Source organism: Apis florea, unplaced genomic scaffold (assembly GCF_048593485.1).
Source record: "Apis florea isolate Af1SG1 unplaced genomic scaffold, ASM4859348v1 contig_3793_pilon, whole genome shotgun sequence".
Lineage (NCBI taxonomy): Eukaryota > Metazoa > Arthropoda > Insecta > Hymenoptera > Apidae > Apis > Apis florea.
The window spans coordinates 1,058,298-1,076,528 of record NW_028256856.1 but is presented as its reverse complement, the minus strand read 5'-3'; the positions used below and the strand labels follow the sequence as shown (position 1 = coordinate 1,076,528).

General features: G+C 38.8%; 2 protein-coding genes across 9 annotated transcripts in view; one reads left to right on the top strand and one right to left on the bottom strand.

Moving 5' to 3' along the window:
* Nucleotides 1-13,121, top strand: part of LOC100866746 (junctophilin) — a 43,731-nt gene extending 30,610 nt beyond the window's left edge. For 5 of the 7 annotated variants that reach the window (XM_086915562.1, XM_086915560.1, XM_031918884.2 and 2 more), the window contains 2 exons: nt 7,360-7,569; nt 9,270-13,121. In XM_086915562.1, coding sequence (XP_086771688.1) covers nt 7,360-7,569; nt 9,270-9,356 — 297 coding nt within the window. In that variant the 3' untranslated portion in view covers nt 9,357-13,121. Of the gene's footprint in view, nt 1-3,718; nt 4,939-5,021; nt 5,689-7,359; nt 7,570-9,269 lie in introns of those variants that run through there. The other 2 variants (XM_031918885.2, XM_086915563.1) reach the window with 2 other exon arrangements.
* Nucleotides 1-18,231, bottom strand: part of LOC100866861 (cytochrome b5) — a 58,780-nt gene that overhangs the window by 38,747 nt on the left and 1,802 nt on the right. The gene's annotated exons all lie outside the window — the stretch shown is intronic.

The window sequence follows — 18,231 nt, the reverse complement described above, 5'->3', positions numbered from 1 at the left end:
GGGTTATAGGGTCACGGTTTAGGGGACGGTTGCATTCATTTCGTGTTAACAGAGAGCGGAACCGTTGTTTGGTATGCGTGGAGAAAGAAAATATTTTCAGATCGACCATTTAATCTCGACGAAGGCGGAATTAGGGTAAGGTTGTAACAGCGACCATGTATCGAACGAAAAGAGGACAGGATCCAGGAGGAGTAATCCTCGCACGAAACGCTCTCTTAAAAGAGGATCGAGAGGAAACACATGGTGATCGCGTGGAACGCGTTGGAAAAAGGGAAACAGAGAGTAAACAAAGCAGTGAGTCATAAGCATACGCGTCATTCCTCGTAAAGATTCTCAGATGCGCAAATTGAAAATGGTGTTTGCCTCGGGATACCCGACTTCTGTTTACCATCACGATTTCTCCGCATTCTCAGAAAGATAAAGATCGCTGTTCGTTAACCTTACCCTAACCTCGCCGCCTCGAAATTCTCGACACGTGAATTGGAAAAGAGAAGAACCTCGTACCTGGTTGTAGATTGTTACTAGCTACTATAGTGGATAATAATTGATCGATATTAACCGTTTCGGACCCTTTCGGCCCCAAAAACTCTTCATCTTATCGAGCTGTCCATCTTTTTCTTCTTTTTTTTTTTTTTTCCCTCTCGTTTATATCGATTTCGAACAACAATTGAAAATATTTGAAGCGAAAGACAGTATAGGTTCCCTCCTTCTATTTAATAAGATGGCTGGTTATCGAGGCTGAAAGGGTTCAAATAGACTCGAACGAAGCGTTCTTTCCGCCATTTCGTCAGAGAGACAGAATTATTTTTCTATGAGAAGCACAATAGAAATATAGTGGAAATGGATGGAACGAATATTTAACGAATAGAGAGTTTTCGATCGATCTCTGTGCTCAATTTTCCCGGTGTTGTTGAATTCCTTCGATCGGATAATTTTCCGTCGAGAGAAACGCAAAAGAAGAAAGGAAAAAAAATAAATAAAATTCTTCGCGAATCGAGATGTTTTCGTAGATTCTTCGTGGATAAAGAAAAAAAAAAAAAAAAAAAAAGAAACGCAATATCGAATGACAATGAAAATAAAATAATACAGAGTGGAGTGGAAACGGATATTTATATCCGTCTGTTAAAATTTCCAAAAGAAGGAAACAGGAAAGGAAGAAGTATTCGCTTTAATTCCATTACGCGTTTTTCGTATTCCGAGCGAGTGGCAAACTTGTTGAACAACCTATAACGCTCGGAGAACACTTTGTGAACCGTTTAATTTTCGTTCCCTCTTCCTTTTCTTTCTCTTTTTCTTCTTCTTCTTCTTCTTTTCTCTCCCTCTCTTTTCGTTCTTTATCTCTTTTTCATCGACCCAACCAGCAAATAATTTTTCCACGAAACGATCGATCGACGAGAAACGAGCACGCGTCTATATATATACATATATATATATATATATACACGAAATGAATTTCGACTCGTTTCGAGCACGGTGTTACGTCCATTAAATAAGCGAAGTAACGTGTTACTATACGATGTTACGTCCATTAATTAAGCAATTCAAGGAATCAGAAAGGTAAGGTTCGCGCGGTGTGGAGGCGGGGACCGGTTTTTTTGCAATTCTTTCACTCTTAACTATCACTATTTGTTTCTCTCTCTCTTTTCCTTTTTTCCTTTTTTTCACCTCTCTAACAAGCTTCGAACCTCTTTCTCCTCTCTCTCTCTCTCTCCTTTGTCTTAACAGCAACAACGAATACCCTGTAATATCATCACGAGATTAATACGTTCTCTCATATTCCTTGTTAATTGTGCCGTATCTCGAATGCCTACCCCCCTTCACCCACTCGTTTATTTCGTGACTTTATATATATATACACACACAAACACACACATACACACACACACACTATATATATATACATAGAAAAATCTTCTTTACCCTCCACCTCCACGCCGCTTGTTTTCTCCTATTTTTTGATTCAGATACATTATTTTTCTAACGCATGCTTCTCTATGACGTAGCGTCACTCTCTCTAAAATTTATGATATATACATATATATATTGTACCAGTTAAGATAGAATATATGTATATATATATATATATATATATGTATATATATAAAATTCGTAGATATAAGTATACGAAGAAAATTACGTAGGCGTAAGGTGATTAATATTTAATTATATAATCGTGACGATAATATATACACGAACCAAAACACGACAACCCTTTCGAGAGATTTGCAAGCTGCAACGAAACGCAGAGAAGAAATATTTTATCAATTATCCTTTAATCCTTCCCGTGAAACGAAACGGAAGATTTTTTATAGATTTTCCTTCAAAGAGATTTTTTCCCCTCCCTCCCCCTCCTGCCTTTTTTCTTTTATTTGTCCACACACATCTCGAAGGGGTTGATCTTGGTGAAGGAAAAAGCACAAATGTCGGTTACCAAACGTGCATTATGAATTACCATTACGAATCTAATATTCTCGACGTACCTTTGAAACGTTGTTAATTCCCTCTCGTCGAGTTGGAACAAGGAGATTATTATTATTAATTTCGTGCGTTAGGTACGACCCCTAAACACACACTGAACGTTTAACGAACGTTACGTGGTATAAATATATATATATTTATATATTTATATAAATATATATATATATATATTTTGATCACTGGTTTTACACAATACAATTACGAACGCTTTTGGTGCGGCCACGTTGAATTTATTCGAATCGACACGAAGGAACAAAGTATACCAATTTTTCGATCATCTCGACGAGACATATATATATATATACATACACAATAGCGCCTAATCGTTGAACTTGAAAAACACGTTGCTCAAAGATACTGTACTTGCATACACACACGCTCGTGGTAATTAAGAATTTTTACGAAAAAAAAATTTTTAACCCTTTCTACGAGAGCGATCAGAGAGAAGCTTTTTTTACACTTGGAGGCTTGGAAAAGAAATCTATCTCGAGTCAAGAATTATTTGGAAAGGTACTTCTCCTCCGAGAAGTATGGAGGAATTTTTCGATTCAACGTGGTTGCAATTGTACCTCAACAATGGTCGTGCCTAAAGAACGAACGAAACGAGGATGGACGGAAGAAGGAAGAAAGAAAGGAAAGGATGATATCGATCGAATGAAACCTGGAATCCTTAGATACGGAGGTAGAAATTTAGACGAGGCTCTCAGTGATGGAATCGAATCTCTCCGAGTTCCTCTTGGATTTTCAAGCAAACGCTTATTTTTCATATGCGAAATGTCGACTACACAATTAACCTCGGGTTTGTTCAAGTGCCAAGCTTTCCGAAACGTGTCTTCTCGCGAGAGAATCTTGGATAGACGCGACGCGGAAACGTTGACAAAGTTAGCAGGAAAAGAAATCGAAGAAATTATTCGGAGAATTGAAAATTATTATTCTCTTCCTTTTATATCGATTATTATTATATCGAATTTGTTTAAAATTTCAAAGCGTGTGAAAAGAAAAGAAGGAGAAAGACGAGGTATATTTTAAAGGGACGTGCTCGAATTTTGTTTATGCTCACGGTAGAGAGAAAGGATTTCTTCTATTGACGCGCGTAGCGAGAGAATTGACGAGTATTTTAATATAAAGACGATTCGTAGTGTTGTATTAGGGAAAAGAGGCAACGTAGTAGTCGAGTTCCTTAGAGGAAAAACAGATCGATAAGCGAGAATAGCCGATGCACACAACGATGTACTTCCAGGTTGCATTTCGAGGAAATTTAGCCGGTTTATAGCCCGAGCATGAGCATACCGAGGGAGAAACCTTGTTAATCAACACAACGATATTACAAATGGTTGGTTCGATGTATTGAATGTATTTATGTAACACGATGTAAAAGCTGTTATTGGCCGACAGATTAAAAAAGCATGTCGATTATTAGGAGAGAGAACGTTTATTCGGTTGTCTGAAACTTTTTAACCCCCCCCCGCTACTCGAACAAAATTACGATTATTATTACTTTTTATTCGTTTATTCATTTACTCTTCGTTAAACTTGCTTATCTTGCGTTATGTTGCTTTTATATTTTCGAGAGAGTTTCCAAGTTTTGTCCAGATCCAATTCATTTTCAAAAAATGGGATTGCAAAAGCTGTTTCACGACGCACATGTTGACTAATAGGAAGGGGAGGGCGGAATCTCGTTCAGGAATTCGGCAGAGTTAAAGAATTTTCATTGCGATGAAACTTTGCACAACGAAATATCCTCGTTTAATTGGGGTTCAGCCTCGTGCCAAGAAACGCATACGTCGAATATATACGATGCTTGACAATTCGCGTGGATTGGCGTGAAAACAACAGGCGATATTTTCGTAGATCGGATTTTCGATGGTTATTATAGAAATCAGGGAGGGGGGACTCTCGTTTCATTTAATAAATGGAGGATGGATTGAGAGAGAATGGGGATGATTTCTTAATTATCGACGCCCGCTTGATCGAGTCGAATAGCGAAATAACTCTATCTGAGCGAAACGAGCCCCGTCAAATATTTATAAATGTCACGCGACGAGAAACTTGCAACGCAAACTTGCCAATCATGGATGGATTTTCGTACAAAAGCTTCACAACGCAGTGGACGAAGCAAAGATAGAGCAAGAATCGACGATTTTATCGAAGAAAACAAGCAACGATTCGAATTATTTCGATAAATCGAAGGCCATCGATTAATATAAAACGATGGAAGGAGATTAGAAAGAACACAATTTGGATGGGCCGAGGCCCATTTTGGCGTGGAAAGAAGCGCAGGATTCACGAAAGCCTCGACGAAATTTATTCGGATGCCAGCTACGTGAATCAGAGATACGCGTTCAGCTCCATTTTATTTGCGTAACCATATTTCCGCTCTTCTTCGCGAAAGACGTGCTCCTTCACTTGTTTCGTCAAATTGCAAAATAATTCCTAAATCGATCGATCGATCGATCCACCTTTCTTCGATCCACCAAAAAAAAAAAAAAAAAAATCGAAAGCAAACGTTGTCGAAGAATAAACGACCCTCGAGAATCCAAGTTCAATGGTGGCGAAACGAAAGCAAACAGCTGTTTGCGGCCTCCCTACGTCGTCGGATCAACATCCGGCTCGAGGGGCTGGCTCCTCTCTAAAAATACTCGATCGATAACCGATCCGATAGAGGGGGAGGGTGGAAAAAGAGCGGAGGATCGAAATCCGAAATTAAAGCGAGCTTGATCCGACGACAGGGCGTCATAAATCAAGCCGCGGCGGATCGACAAGGTTCTGGCCGATTCGCTCGCCGGGAAGCGTCGCGACGCTTCGTATGCTATTTCAAAGTGAAAATAGTGGGGCGTCTCTCTATTTCGGTCGGCCGAGCCAGGGCCGTTTAGTCTACGGCCTGGCTTCCTCACCAGGAGGTCTTCGAATTTTCCATTCTCGCCTCGTCCTCGAGTCGGCCAATATCCGGGAGTATAAGATAGGAGGAGGAGGAGGAGGAGGAGGAGGAGGCGGAAGTAGGAAGCGAGAAGTATTTGGAAAGTATATATAAAAGATCGGAGAAGCCTCGACCGTGAACCTCGTCGGGGAGAAGTCTTTTTGGAGAAGTTTGGAGGGGAGAAGATGTTCTGGTCGGAGACCACGGACGAGGAGGAGGAGGCGCTGTTGTGCAGCCCGGCTCTCATGGCCAGGAGAGCCTCCGAGTCATGGATCGTCGCGCCTCCTGCGGAGGTATGGATCGAAAAATTCTACTGCCTTGAAATTCGTCGAGGTGGAACGCTCCTCTTCCTTCCCGGCTGCAATTGTTCAGAATTCGTGTCGAGTTTCTCCAGCCCCCCTCCCCCGATTTATTTATTTTCCTGTTTGTAAATCGGGGAAAGAACAGATTTGGAGTCGAATATATATATATATATTGGGTTTGGACATTGTATGTAATCTTTTGAGAAATATGCTTAACGATAATTCAAAATTAAGTCACGGAAACGAGGAGGAGGAGGAGGAGGAGGATCGAAGAAAAAAAGGAATCGAATTTGAATTCCGTTTTGAAACGCGTCGATTGTTTTCTTATTATATTCAGCAGGGAATCGTAAAAAAAAAAAAAAAAAAAAGAGGGAGAAAAACGACCATCCACGAAGATTGCCACGAATCGTACGACGAGCCGAGCTCTCGATATCGAGCGAAAGATAGGAAAGGGGAATGGCGAGAGTATATATGAGGTGGGGAATGAAAGGGGGGCTTTTCTCCTCGGATATTGGTGCTACATTATCGGTGCACTTTACCGTATCGTATTGTTCGAGGGGAATTTCGATGAACCGTAACCGAAGATACGATAAACGAAGAACGAATTATTGCGATTGAGATTAATTAACGGTGTCGAAGAACATCATCGTATCGTAGCGCCACAGCATCCATGGATATCGATCTAATTTTACTACTTAAACTCGTGGAAAATTTAATTTTCGACGTTTAAAGACGATGAGAACGATGTGAAAAACTTGAAATTAAGAGACGAGAGAGAAGAATTTGTTGCGTCGGATGGAATCGAAAAATATTTCGAAATTAACTACGTTGCTATGATTAATCGATAAAAAGAAAGAGAGAGAAAAAATTGGATCGATAATGTTCGCTTTGTTATCGGTCGGACCAGGATAAAAATTGGCGTCGAAGGTCGCGTTGGGAACCGTGGAGATTAGAATTCCTGGCCTTTGCATCATTATTACGTACAACGATTACGAGCAAAACGTTTTCCACGTTTTGGAACTGGTCCAACGATCCCTTGCCTTCTCTTCGCCATCCCGTTTTCTCCGCTTATACGAAACGTTGTAACTAATGAACACGTAAACGTCCAAGATCCCTCTCGCCAAACAAATTGGGCAGCCATTTTCTGAAACGGCCTTCTGAAATCGTTTCCACACCGACCACACCTTAACCTTAACCAATTACCGGCGAAAACGAATAAAATCGTCCAGCCTCTTGGCGACAAATTTTCCATCCTCTCGACGATAGGATAACACGTTCGAGCATCGTTGATCGCGCGATACTTCAGATCGATCGTGTCGGATAACAAATTTACGATACCCTCTCTGTACAGGATGCACGTAGAAGATTAAAACGAGGAATTGTAGTTGCATGCATCTCCCTCTAGTTTTATACACCGAATCTATATCAAAACGAATCGTTCGCATATATCACCGAATCGAAAATGAGATTTTGATTGCCGAATTCCTGACGAAATTATTATTATTATTATTCTTAGATTTTTCTTTTTCTCACAAAGGGCTTTTCATCGGCCTCTCCCTTCCCCACCACGATACGAATACGACTAGGCTTGACACGATCGATTCACTCTCTCGAGAGCCACCTCTCTCTCTTTGTTTCCCCCCGTTTCTTTTCTTCGTGCAGGCGATGCCCGCGGCGGCAGTTTCCCTTCAACGAAAGAAATCACTGCCGGATGTGGCTCAACCTATCCAGTTGACGGCCACGGCACCGCTATCCAGGGAGGAAGTCAGTGTCCTGAGCAGCATGAGGAGGGAGGAGATCCGCAGGCAGATCGACGAGAGCGAAAGACTCAGGGCCAATCCTCTGTTGTACTTGGTCAGTCCTCAAGTTAAAGTGAGTACTTTTTTCAAAATATGAAAAAAAAAATATACGATCCAATTTTACAGATGAAACTTTCGATTTCGAAAAAGCAAATTCTGTACTTTTCAACATGTTCCTTATCGATTTCTCGATGTCGTCCTCGACACAGATAAATTTCTTTTTTTTTTTTTTTGTAAGTGAGCAAGTGAAAAATCGAGTGTGCGTGTGTGTATATATATATATACATTCGATATTGTTATGAATCATGAATGATCTGGTGTAGACTATTTGCGTCGCTTTTTTCGAGGGTTAATCAACGGGTTAATCAAACGATCCATTCTTCTTAATGCAACGCATAAAATTACTATTGAATGCAAATGCACTTAGATATACATATTGCATCGTATAAATATTAAATCGTATTACGTGTATTTAATATTATCATTCTATATACACATATAACATCTAAACGATACACGTTACTTTAATTATTTCTCGAATTTATACAGATCGAAATTAATCTTCGAGATTTTTCGAAATTTTTCCATATCCGAATCCCTCGAAATTTGGCAAATGGGAGAAGATTCGAAAGTGGAGCATCGCGTAGACTTTCCGTAGACAGTTGCGTATAAATTGTAACGTGCACGTAACCTTGGAAGAAATAAAAAGAGGAGGAGGGGTGGGGGAGACAACATCGTGCTTGAATTAGCGACGCAAAAACGCTTCTTATCGGATGATTGCAAGAGTAGGTCGCGCTATTGATACGCAATTATGAATGTTTAATCGTTTCGAGTATCCCACTTCCGTGACATCTTTTCAATTGAAATTGTCTCACGGTTAAAGTTATCGTCAACGATTTTTTTTATTTTCTCGAGAGACAATGACGCGCCACGAATCGGAAAAATGACACAAAAATGTTACAGAATTTTACAGAAAACGAACACCATAAGAATAAATTTTTTTTTTTTTCGTGCAATTCGTGGCAAGTATACTTGATATATGCGTGATTTCAAAATAGATATATTTGAACGAGATATATTTTGCTGTATTTTCTTTTTATTGCTAATCAATCGATCGATATCGAGTTGAGCGATAAAATGCAGCGATGACAATACTTTTGATCGTAAAATAATATCTATATATATATATTATTCCGGTTCTATAAATCATTGGTTCCAATCGTTTTCAGATTAGGTTGTTTGTTAATTATAAACATTACACGGTTGCAATATATTTTAACCGGTTATGAAATCAAACTGTTATTGCTTACATATTTGCATAGCCGAGCAGTAAATCCTCGATTGCTTTACATCATTCGCGTTTCGAATAACATTATCGTGCGACGTAAATTTTGTTGTGAATTTTCTTTGGAAACTTTCGTTTGGGAAAAGGTTGCGCAATGTTGCATATACGTGTTATACGCCATTTACGCCGAAACATTATTTATTCAAAAGATCAATTGTCGAGCCAGGATGAGTCACGTAGTGTTCAGTTTTTATATTTATATTTCGCGAACGATTAAAAATTAAAATTTTAAAAAAGTGGAGTTTCCCAGCCGCGTCAACTTGCAAATTAGACTTTTTTCTTTCTCGTTACTCGAATAACGGATTATACATGTCGTTCGAAAATAATTCTCGATCGACTCTTTTCCCCCGTTGAAACTTGGACGGGAAAACGAGCGACAAATTGGAATCGCTTCGTTTCGTTTTCTAACTCGAGCGAAAAATTTGCAGGACTGGTTCTTCAGGCAGCAGCTCGTGATGCTGGTGCTGTTCATCAACATATCCTTAGCCCTGATGTTCTTCAAACTGCTGACGTAGCAGCCAGCCGACGATTGGGTTCACGGGCTCGTGGTGGACGTGACCTGAGACCCGGGCGCGTCACGACGCCCCGAGTCGTCACCGAATCACAGGATTTAAAACGATTGAAAGGAGGCCGCGATCGGGCGGCCTCGGGATAAAATCACGAATAAAAAACCGTTGAAAACGGCTTTTTTCGAGCGATCCAACTCCACGAGTGGCAAGGTTGGATGAGAGAGAGAGAGAGAGAGAATTCGAAGAGAGAAGAACGTTTTTTTTTCTCTCTCTCTCGAGAATCTTCGCTTCGCATCGATGACGAAGAGGATGGACGTTTGGATGGATATGCAGGGACCTCCGTGGATTCGATTCGATTTCTTGGATCGCGGGAGGATCGAGGAAGTTTTAGGATCGATGATGAGAGGGAGGAAAGGCTCGTTTTGTTTCTCAGACGGGGTATCAAAGTCGCCTAGGTACCCTGGCGCCTGTATCATACATATTTTTACACCGAATATTTTAATAATAATGATATAATAATATTTGTAAAGGGGTGATGGGCCTCGAGAAGACCCATGCCCTAAGAAAAAAAAAAAAAAAAAAAAAAAACAAAACGGTGCGCACACACGAATCTCTCTACACTTTTCCCGTTCTTTCTCGGCGCGATCGGCTCGAGCGCGGGACGACTTTTATACAAAAACAAAATCTCTCTCTATATATATATATAGAGAGAGAGAGAGAGCAGCTAGAGTAGCGAATGAAACCATTTTTTTGTCCCTCTCGAAAATGGTGGGTCGAGGATATTTTTCAAAACGGTTTTTCGCCTGGTCGAAGGGCGACGACTTTTCGACGAGGATAGTAGATTCGTAGGATGCGAAGAGAGAGAGAGAGAGAGATGCGAAAGGATTTAGGATTTCTATGATATACAATTGTTACGATTTCTACGAATTTGATAGAATTTGGGCGAATGCGATTGCGTTGTTGTAAACGGTTAACACTGATGCGATACACCCGTGTGTTTATCGACGTGTTTGTCCACGTATTCTGTATGGATGTTGCGCGATATAACGTGTGTGCAGTTGCGTGTAATCGTGTGTGAATCGCTTCGCGCGCGAAGCATATTTTTACGCGTGGAAGGCTTGCCTGCGTTCCACGCAAATGTTGTAAATAAGACACGTTCCCTCTGATTTTTATATACACGTTTTGGATCGAGTCGAGTGCGTGTTGGTCGATCGTCGTCGTAAAACGATTTTATTACTCGATCGCGCGGAATCGTGCGATGATGAAGGTAAAAAAAAAAAATAATAAATAAATAAATAAAAATAAAAATATATATATATATATATATATCAACTTTGTATCGTGACAACGGATATTTCTACGAAATACGTTGTTCAACCGACCGACCGTTAGGTTGTTATTATTATAGGCTATGTCGTTTGGAAGAGGAGGAAAGGAGAGGAGGAAAGAGAAAGGAGAATGGAATGTCGGTTACAAAAAAATATATATATATATATATATATCTACGAAGAAAGAAACGAGAAGAACGTTGGTCTCGTCTTATCGGTTGAGAATCATCGGTTAGAATTTATTAACTTGGATAATGGAGAAAGATTTTTCGATAGTCCAATCTCTTTCCACGGTTCAAAAGTTGCACGCGTATAACACATGTTAATATATACATGAATACTAATATACTCGTAATTGTCCCGAGTCGCGCGATATTTCGCGATTTTAATGCATAATTCATCGATTAAGAGATCGTTGTTTCGTCGAATATACCGCGTTCGACAAAACGAAATTTTTACAAAGAAAGATTGTTTGTATACATTTTTTTGCGCGTCGTTCCCTTCTGGGGATCCTCTTTGATAAAACAAAACAAAACGAAACGAAACAAAAAAAAAAAAAAAAAAATGGAAAAAAAAAAAGAAGAGAGTTAAAATTGTCTTTAATGCGACGTAATAAATGTATAATAACCGAGTATGTTGATATTTTTCATGGTGATTTACGTGAGGGTCGATTTACAAATCTCGAGGATCATATACTACCTGCGCTCGAGCGATCGCAATTTTCTAGCCTCAGGCAATATAGCTTGTACATCTAGGTGAATTTGTAAATAAAAAAGAAAAAAAAAGAAGAGAGAGAAGAAGAAAAGAGCATTGTATAGATATATATATATATCTCACAATTGAACGAGAGAACAGTCTAAAAGAGAGGAATGGAAAGAAAGAAAGAAAGAAAGAAAGAAGAAAAAAGTCCTCTTGGCTCGCGCCCCCTTCGACGCGTTGTTCGAAGCTAGGAGACAGGGCGATCGACACACCGTTTCGAAGAGCTATTTTTCCAAAGAAGAAAAAAAGACTCGATATTTTCATCCTACGCTACGATTAATATATATATATATATATATACACATATATATTTTCCTCTTTGTACCTAACACGCTAGCACTCTCATCTCGAGATACTTACTTACTACTGGCGGCGAGAAATTAACTAGGATGAAAATAGAGAAGAAAATGAAAGAAAAGAAAAAGGAAACGCTCGCGTTTTTCGAATTTTTGGCGCGAATCGAAAGATTTACTTTATATACACACACACACACACACACACACATATATATATATATATATACATCGATGCCCGAGCCACCCTCGTTGCCTCGTCTCGACCAAATTCGTATTTCCGTTACGAATACATTCGAAAACAATTAGTCCAAGTTTGTTTATAAAGAGTTACTGGATTGGAAAATAGGGAGGACAGGGTGGCGGGTATCTTAGGGATACGAATTAAATGAAATTTATATGAATTATGAACGGATCGAACGTGTTTTTTTGTTACGAAGATCGTTCGTATAAATAATTGAACGTTATTGGTTGCGCGATGATGGCTCGCCCTCGCGAAAACATGTATTGTATATATATATAGAGCAACTATATACATATATATATATATATATATATATATATATATATATGAATCGATTAATTAGTACCGCGGAGAACAAAAAATTTGATAAACGAATTTGAGAGAGAGAGAGAGAGAGAGAGAGAATGCGTGCGAAAGAGAATGCGCGTGAGTGAGAAAATGAGAGGGAGAAATGTTACGTGACGAGAGAGACGAGGATAAGAGACGAACCTAACCTCTTAAATCGCGCGTTAATCATTAATCATTTTACGCCGCGGAATATCATATCATGAATCAAAGGCAGCAAAACATTTCTAATAATGCGTAGGGATTAGGTGTATGTATCATTCTCAAAATCGAAAAATGATTTTGAACGCCACGCGAGAAGAGAAATCTACGAAACGACCATATATTGTATATTTTACTTGTTATCTCTTGACTATTATCAACACACTTAGCACATCTCGTTATTATTGTATATTATCATTATTATTATCGCTATTATTAATTATTGTCATTAATTATTATTATTATTATTATTATTATTATTACTATTATTATTATTATTATTATTATTACTATTATTATTATTATCATCATCATCGTCATCATGATCACCATCCTATCGAAAACTGCATTAAAAAGAAAAAAAAAGAAAGAAAAAAAAAAAAAAAACTTGAAAACGAGCCAAACGGGCGCGAAAGAAATTTTGGTACCTTACGACAGACGCGATATTTAAAGAAAAAGAAAAAGAAAAAGAAAAAAAAAAAAAAGAAAAAAGAATATTGATAAAAAAAACAAAAAGGAGAAAAAGCAACTCAAGGGCCCACTGTCATTGTTGATTTGCGAGAAAGCAGTGATTCAATAAACTTGTATCATAACTGATCAACCGACTCGTGTATTTCCATGTGACGTGAAAATCAAGAAAATTTCGAGTTAAAACTTGCAAACTCTGGCAAACGGTTTTCATGGTTCCTGCCTCGATTTTTATACGTTCTTATAATATATCCTTTCCGCGTAGCGTGTTCGCGATCACTTTTCCGGCATTACAGAGTAACGCTGAGACTTGTGAATAATTCAGTCCCAATTAAAATACACAGATCGGGGAAACACGTTGCACACCACTCGAGAGAACGTGTCTCGATAAAGTGTAAACAGATTAATGCTTCCTCGTGTCGATTTATCGTTCCCTTGAAGTGTATACTTGTACGAGATTATTTTTGTTAATATTTTTCATCCAACTTTCTATCTCCGCCCCGATTTGTATCCGAGGTAAGACGGCAATCGTAAGATGCATTATACTCGTGTAACGATCCATATCCGTGTGTATATATATATATATATTGTAATATTTTTCTATGTTTATCGTCTAGAATCTCGACGAGATAAAAAGATAAGGCTAATGAGTGTTGATTCGTGCAGCCTTTTGCGTGTGTCGCATCATTCCAGTCACGTGCCAGAGTCTGACCTCACACGGTGATGCATACACGTCGCTATCGATGTCATTCTAGCTGGTGAACATGCGAGCAAGCGAAGTGTCGAGCAAAACGTGACCGAATCCGATACCGAAACCCTCGCTCCTACTCTACCCGTGATCACAAGTTTTCAGCAATCCAGACGCTTATATTGAAACGATCAAACCTTGGAAAAAGTTATTTCGACATGTATCTTCGAATACATGAGGAAACGGCGATAAAGATTGCAAAATCTTTGTTGATTGTCCGTGTATTATCGATACGCGCGAATCACCTCACTATGGGATCATCCATTCACAATAAAGAACATACGCGAGAATTAACGCACTCATCTCCGACGACCGATTGACTTGTTGAATTAAGCCACGATCGATCCGGATCTAAAAAGTTCTAATTTTAACCGATGAGTAATCCCGCGAGGGAACAGACAGGTGGTTAATTCGTCACTGGTGCAACGACTGTGACGGATCGTCCAGACCCAGATAAACATTATCTATCCGTCGCGTTTCCTTGTTACGAAAGTATTCGCCGCGGTTTCGTTCCGTGATCATCGAGCAGCAGCGCGTCGCCCGAAATATATTTCGAATCGCCTAATATAGAACAGCGTGTGTATCGTGTCGTGGCTCGTGACGTGGCTAGATAAAACCTATTGCGCAGAGATTATTATATACACAGTGAACGAATAAAGCGTTCTTTATCTACCTCTTGATCACCGCAATGATTTATCGGTCACATCGGATGGGTATTTCTCGCTTCAAAGTAAATATTTTAATTCTCTATCCGAATATCCTCAATTCTCCGTTTTCTTATCGAATTTTCTTTTTTTTTTTTTTTTCCCCGTCTCTCCTCCCAATATCGACCGAACGATGCACACATTTATATGTATATTTTAGATGCAACTGGTCATCAGCTTGGTTTCTTTTCTTTTTTTGTGACGGTTTGGGCATGTCCTTATCTCTTATCTCCATTTTCCTCGTTATGTTTGCTATCGTGGAAAAAAAAAATATCGTCGACATTGAGAAAAGAACGATAAAAAGGAACGGCCGATAACCTAGACCAAGGGAATAGAGAACACGTCGATATTCTACTATCGCCTCGCAACGGCGTAGAAACTAGCAGTTGTCGAGGGAAGCGTTCCTCGAGAGATTCTACAAAAATGTTTGTCGATTCTTATCTTATTTAACCAAATCCTTGAACTTTTCGAAAGTATTTAATTGCTTTCGATGAAAATCACCTTTGTTGGAGATGTCACCACTCGTCATCGCGTTGCAACGCGATGATAAAGATAGACGATAAAATCAAATGTTATTTTTATTCGATTTATCGCGTTCCTACGATCGAAACTGTTTTTCCCAATAAACTACGGTATACTACGCGAATACGAATATTAATTTCGCGTTCGCGTAATCTGAACTTATATAATCGTCTACGAGCGATAACGCGAACCTACCGCGTGCTGCTCTTTGATTACAGACATTTGTTGAACCTAACTAACTAACGTGATCATATGATCCTTCGCTATAAATGGTACGCGGAAAAAAAAAAAAAAAAATTGATATACATATATACGAATTCGCAGTTTCAGAATAACTTTATATAGAAACTGTTGCGTCTTATCGAGAGTTTCGTGTACATATGTGATAGGTAATTTTTGAAACAAAATGAAAAGAAAAATATTATTCTAAAGAAAAATATACATCTCCTCCATAAATGTCTAAGAAACATTTGGTATTTGGTTACTTCGATAACGTGCACGTGATCCCAAGTTCTTTTCACGATTCTAGGTTACGAATGTTAATGAAGGTAATAAAAAAAAGTATAGAATAGAACGTTGAAATCGTAAATGGAAATTGTTTTCGAATATTATAGGTCAACTAGAGAAAATGGTGACTGGGGGCGGTTTCGATTGATGAATGCTAATAAAATAAAACGAACGAATCCGGAAATCCAGAATTCTGATTCAACCATTCGTTTCTTTTTTCCACTTCTTTTTTTTTCTTTTTTTTCTTTTTTTTTTTACCATTTCCTATCTAGTCGTATCCATTTTTACGACGTTTTTATATATCCTTGACACGTGGCTTCGGATGCCATACATACACAATCCCAAATCTACAATTTATACGAAACCTAACGACATCTATCTAATCCCAAAAAATAAAAATAAAAATATAATACCGCTAATATTATCAAATTAAATCGATCACAATCGAGATGTAATTTCAAACCGATCGAAAATACCTGTGTTAAAATGTGTTGAAGCAACAGTTTCAAGGTTCAACAAATAACGTGCGGCAACGTTCCCAAGCAGTTCGTTGACTGCGAGGTTAACGAGGATGTGAATGATAAAAAAAAAAAAAGAAGAAAAAAAAAAATTCGATAATCATTATGCAATAGCTTAATAACTCGTCGATGGCTGCACCCTATTCGCCGGTTACGCCTTTGCCAGTGGAACGGGACGTCCGTAACATGTAACATATAATACGAGACACGCACGACGTGCACGTGCGTGAGCTGACCTCGCTCTGGCCACGTACCTCCCGCATGGCTCTCCAGCGATTCGCGTGCTGTAGCGCCTAACGAGAGACCTTCGAGTGTACGAGAGAGAAAGAGAGAGCGAGCCAATGAGCGAGCGAGCGAGCGAGAGAGAGAGAGATGTGGAAACCGCGTGTGCGCGCACACGCAAGAATCGTCGTGCGCCTCTTCTCCCGAGAGCAAACGTAGAAAACTATCTTTCCCCCACTACCATACCGCCACATACTAGTTCTCATACATTCTCGTTCGTTCTCATCGTCCCAAGTAATAAATGCTATTCTCGATTACCTTTCTCCCGTCCGATCCGCTCGTTCGACGCCTTCGAATGATTCACATGCTGCGGCTACGCTTCTTTTTTTCCATCGTGTTCATCGTTCCTTTGCCCTCTCCCTTCTTTCTCCCACCACCAATAGTAATTGAATTATTATTCGTATATGAGGGGAAACTGTTGCGCGCTGTTGCACACGAAATATATTACATCTGGGTTTCCTGGGGTTTCTGGGTTTCTAGGGAATGGTCCAACTCGTAAACTGAATGCTCATTCGTCTATGATTCCGTTCGATCGTAGTACGTTCTTTTTCTTTTACGAGGGATATAAATTTTTTTTAATAGATTGTACTCCTCTAGGAAAGTAATAGAGGAATCTATTATTAATATTTATGAAATTCCGAATGAAGAGAAGTGTTGAAACGTCGGTGGCAAAGGTTTCACGATTTTCGTTAAAATTGAATTCACGGATATAATTTTACCTAGTTATATTATAGGTAATTTGAAGCGAGCTAGAATCATGCACTCGCATAGTCCCGGTAATTTAGAACTGGCAATGTTCTCTCGTGGAATAGTGCTGTGAGCGCAATGGGGAAAGTGTATCGTGTACACGTGTCTGTGTATAAATATATAGGCTCTGACAATAGAAAAATCTATTTTCACCGGTGTTTGCTAGCTGCTTTGCTTCTTTTTTTCTCTTTTTTTTTTTTTTTCTTGGAGAGAAAAAGTCGCGGTTCGTGATTGCCGCGAAGCAAAGTTCAAGTTTCACCTTCTTTCTACCATGTTATTCCAGCCACTCTTACTTTAGTTGCAGCCATTATTTTGGAGCGGCAATGCGATTATCGATCCGTAACTTTTTAACTGATTTGCATATAGAAACGAGCAAAACTCGCTTTGTACGGATAAATTTTTAAAAAAACATTAGAAAGATAATCGATAATCGATAAATTTGACGAAAAGAAAAAAAAAAAAAAAAAAAAAAGAAAGGAAGGAAGAAGAAAGGGAAAAAAGGAATCGCAAGAGTGTCTTTTGCGAGTGTGTTTCGTCTTCGACTTTTGACCAACGAATAGATTACATTATGCTCGCGCAATATTTCGCAATCGCAAAATCGAGAAATCAGGCATCGACTAGTTACTTACAACGAGACTGCATCAAGGTTTGCGTTTTCACGAGGGGAAAACGATCGTTAATGATCCCCAACCGTGTAGAACTACCGGCCTATGAATTGATTAAAACGGTACGGCCCTGGGATAACAATTTCTTCATTTAATTTATCATGCTTCTCGATAGTTTCTTTATCAATATTTTGACAAGTAAATGCAAGAAAGTTTATCCTATCTGTGTAATTTTCGATTTAAATTTCTGTCATTTCTATGTTTTTTCTCGATAGGCGAGATAACCCGTGTGTACTCCGTACACACAAAAAGATATTAATTATATATAATGTAATCAGTTTTTCATAATTCATAAATCAATTATCTTCTAATCTGATGAATCCATTTATCAAATATTCTTTTCTAAACGTGACAATATTCAATCGGAGCGATAACATTCGCAGATTAATTCGAAATGTTTCCATGTGCGAAACAATAAAACAAGAGTAACGTCTTTCTAATATGTGCGATTTCTTTCTAATATGATATGATTTCTTTATTGACTTGCATATAGGAGCATGAGTTGTACGAAATGCATGGCATATGACTAATCGAGAAAATCATTATCCCT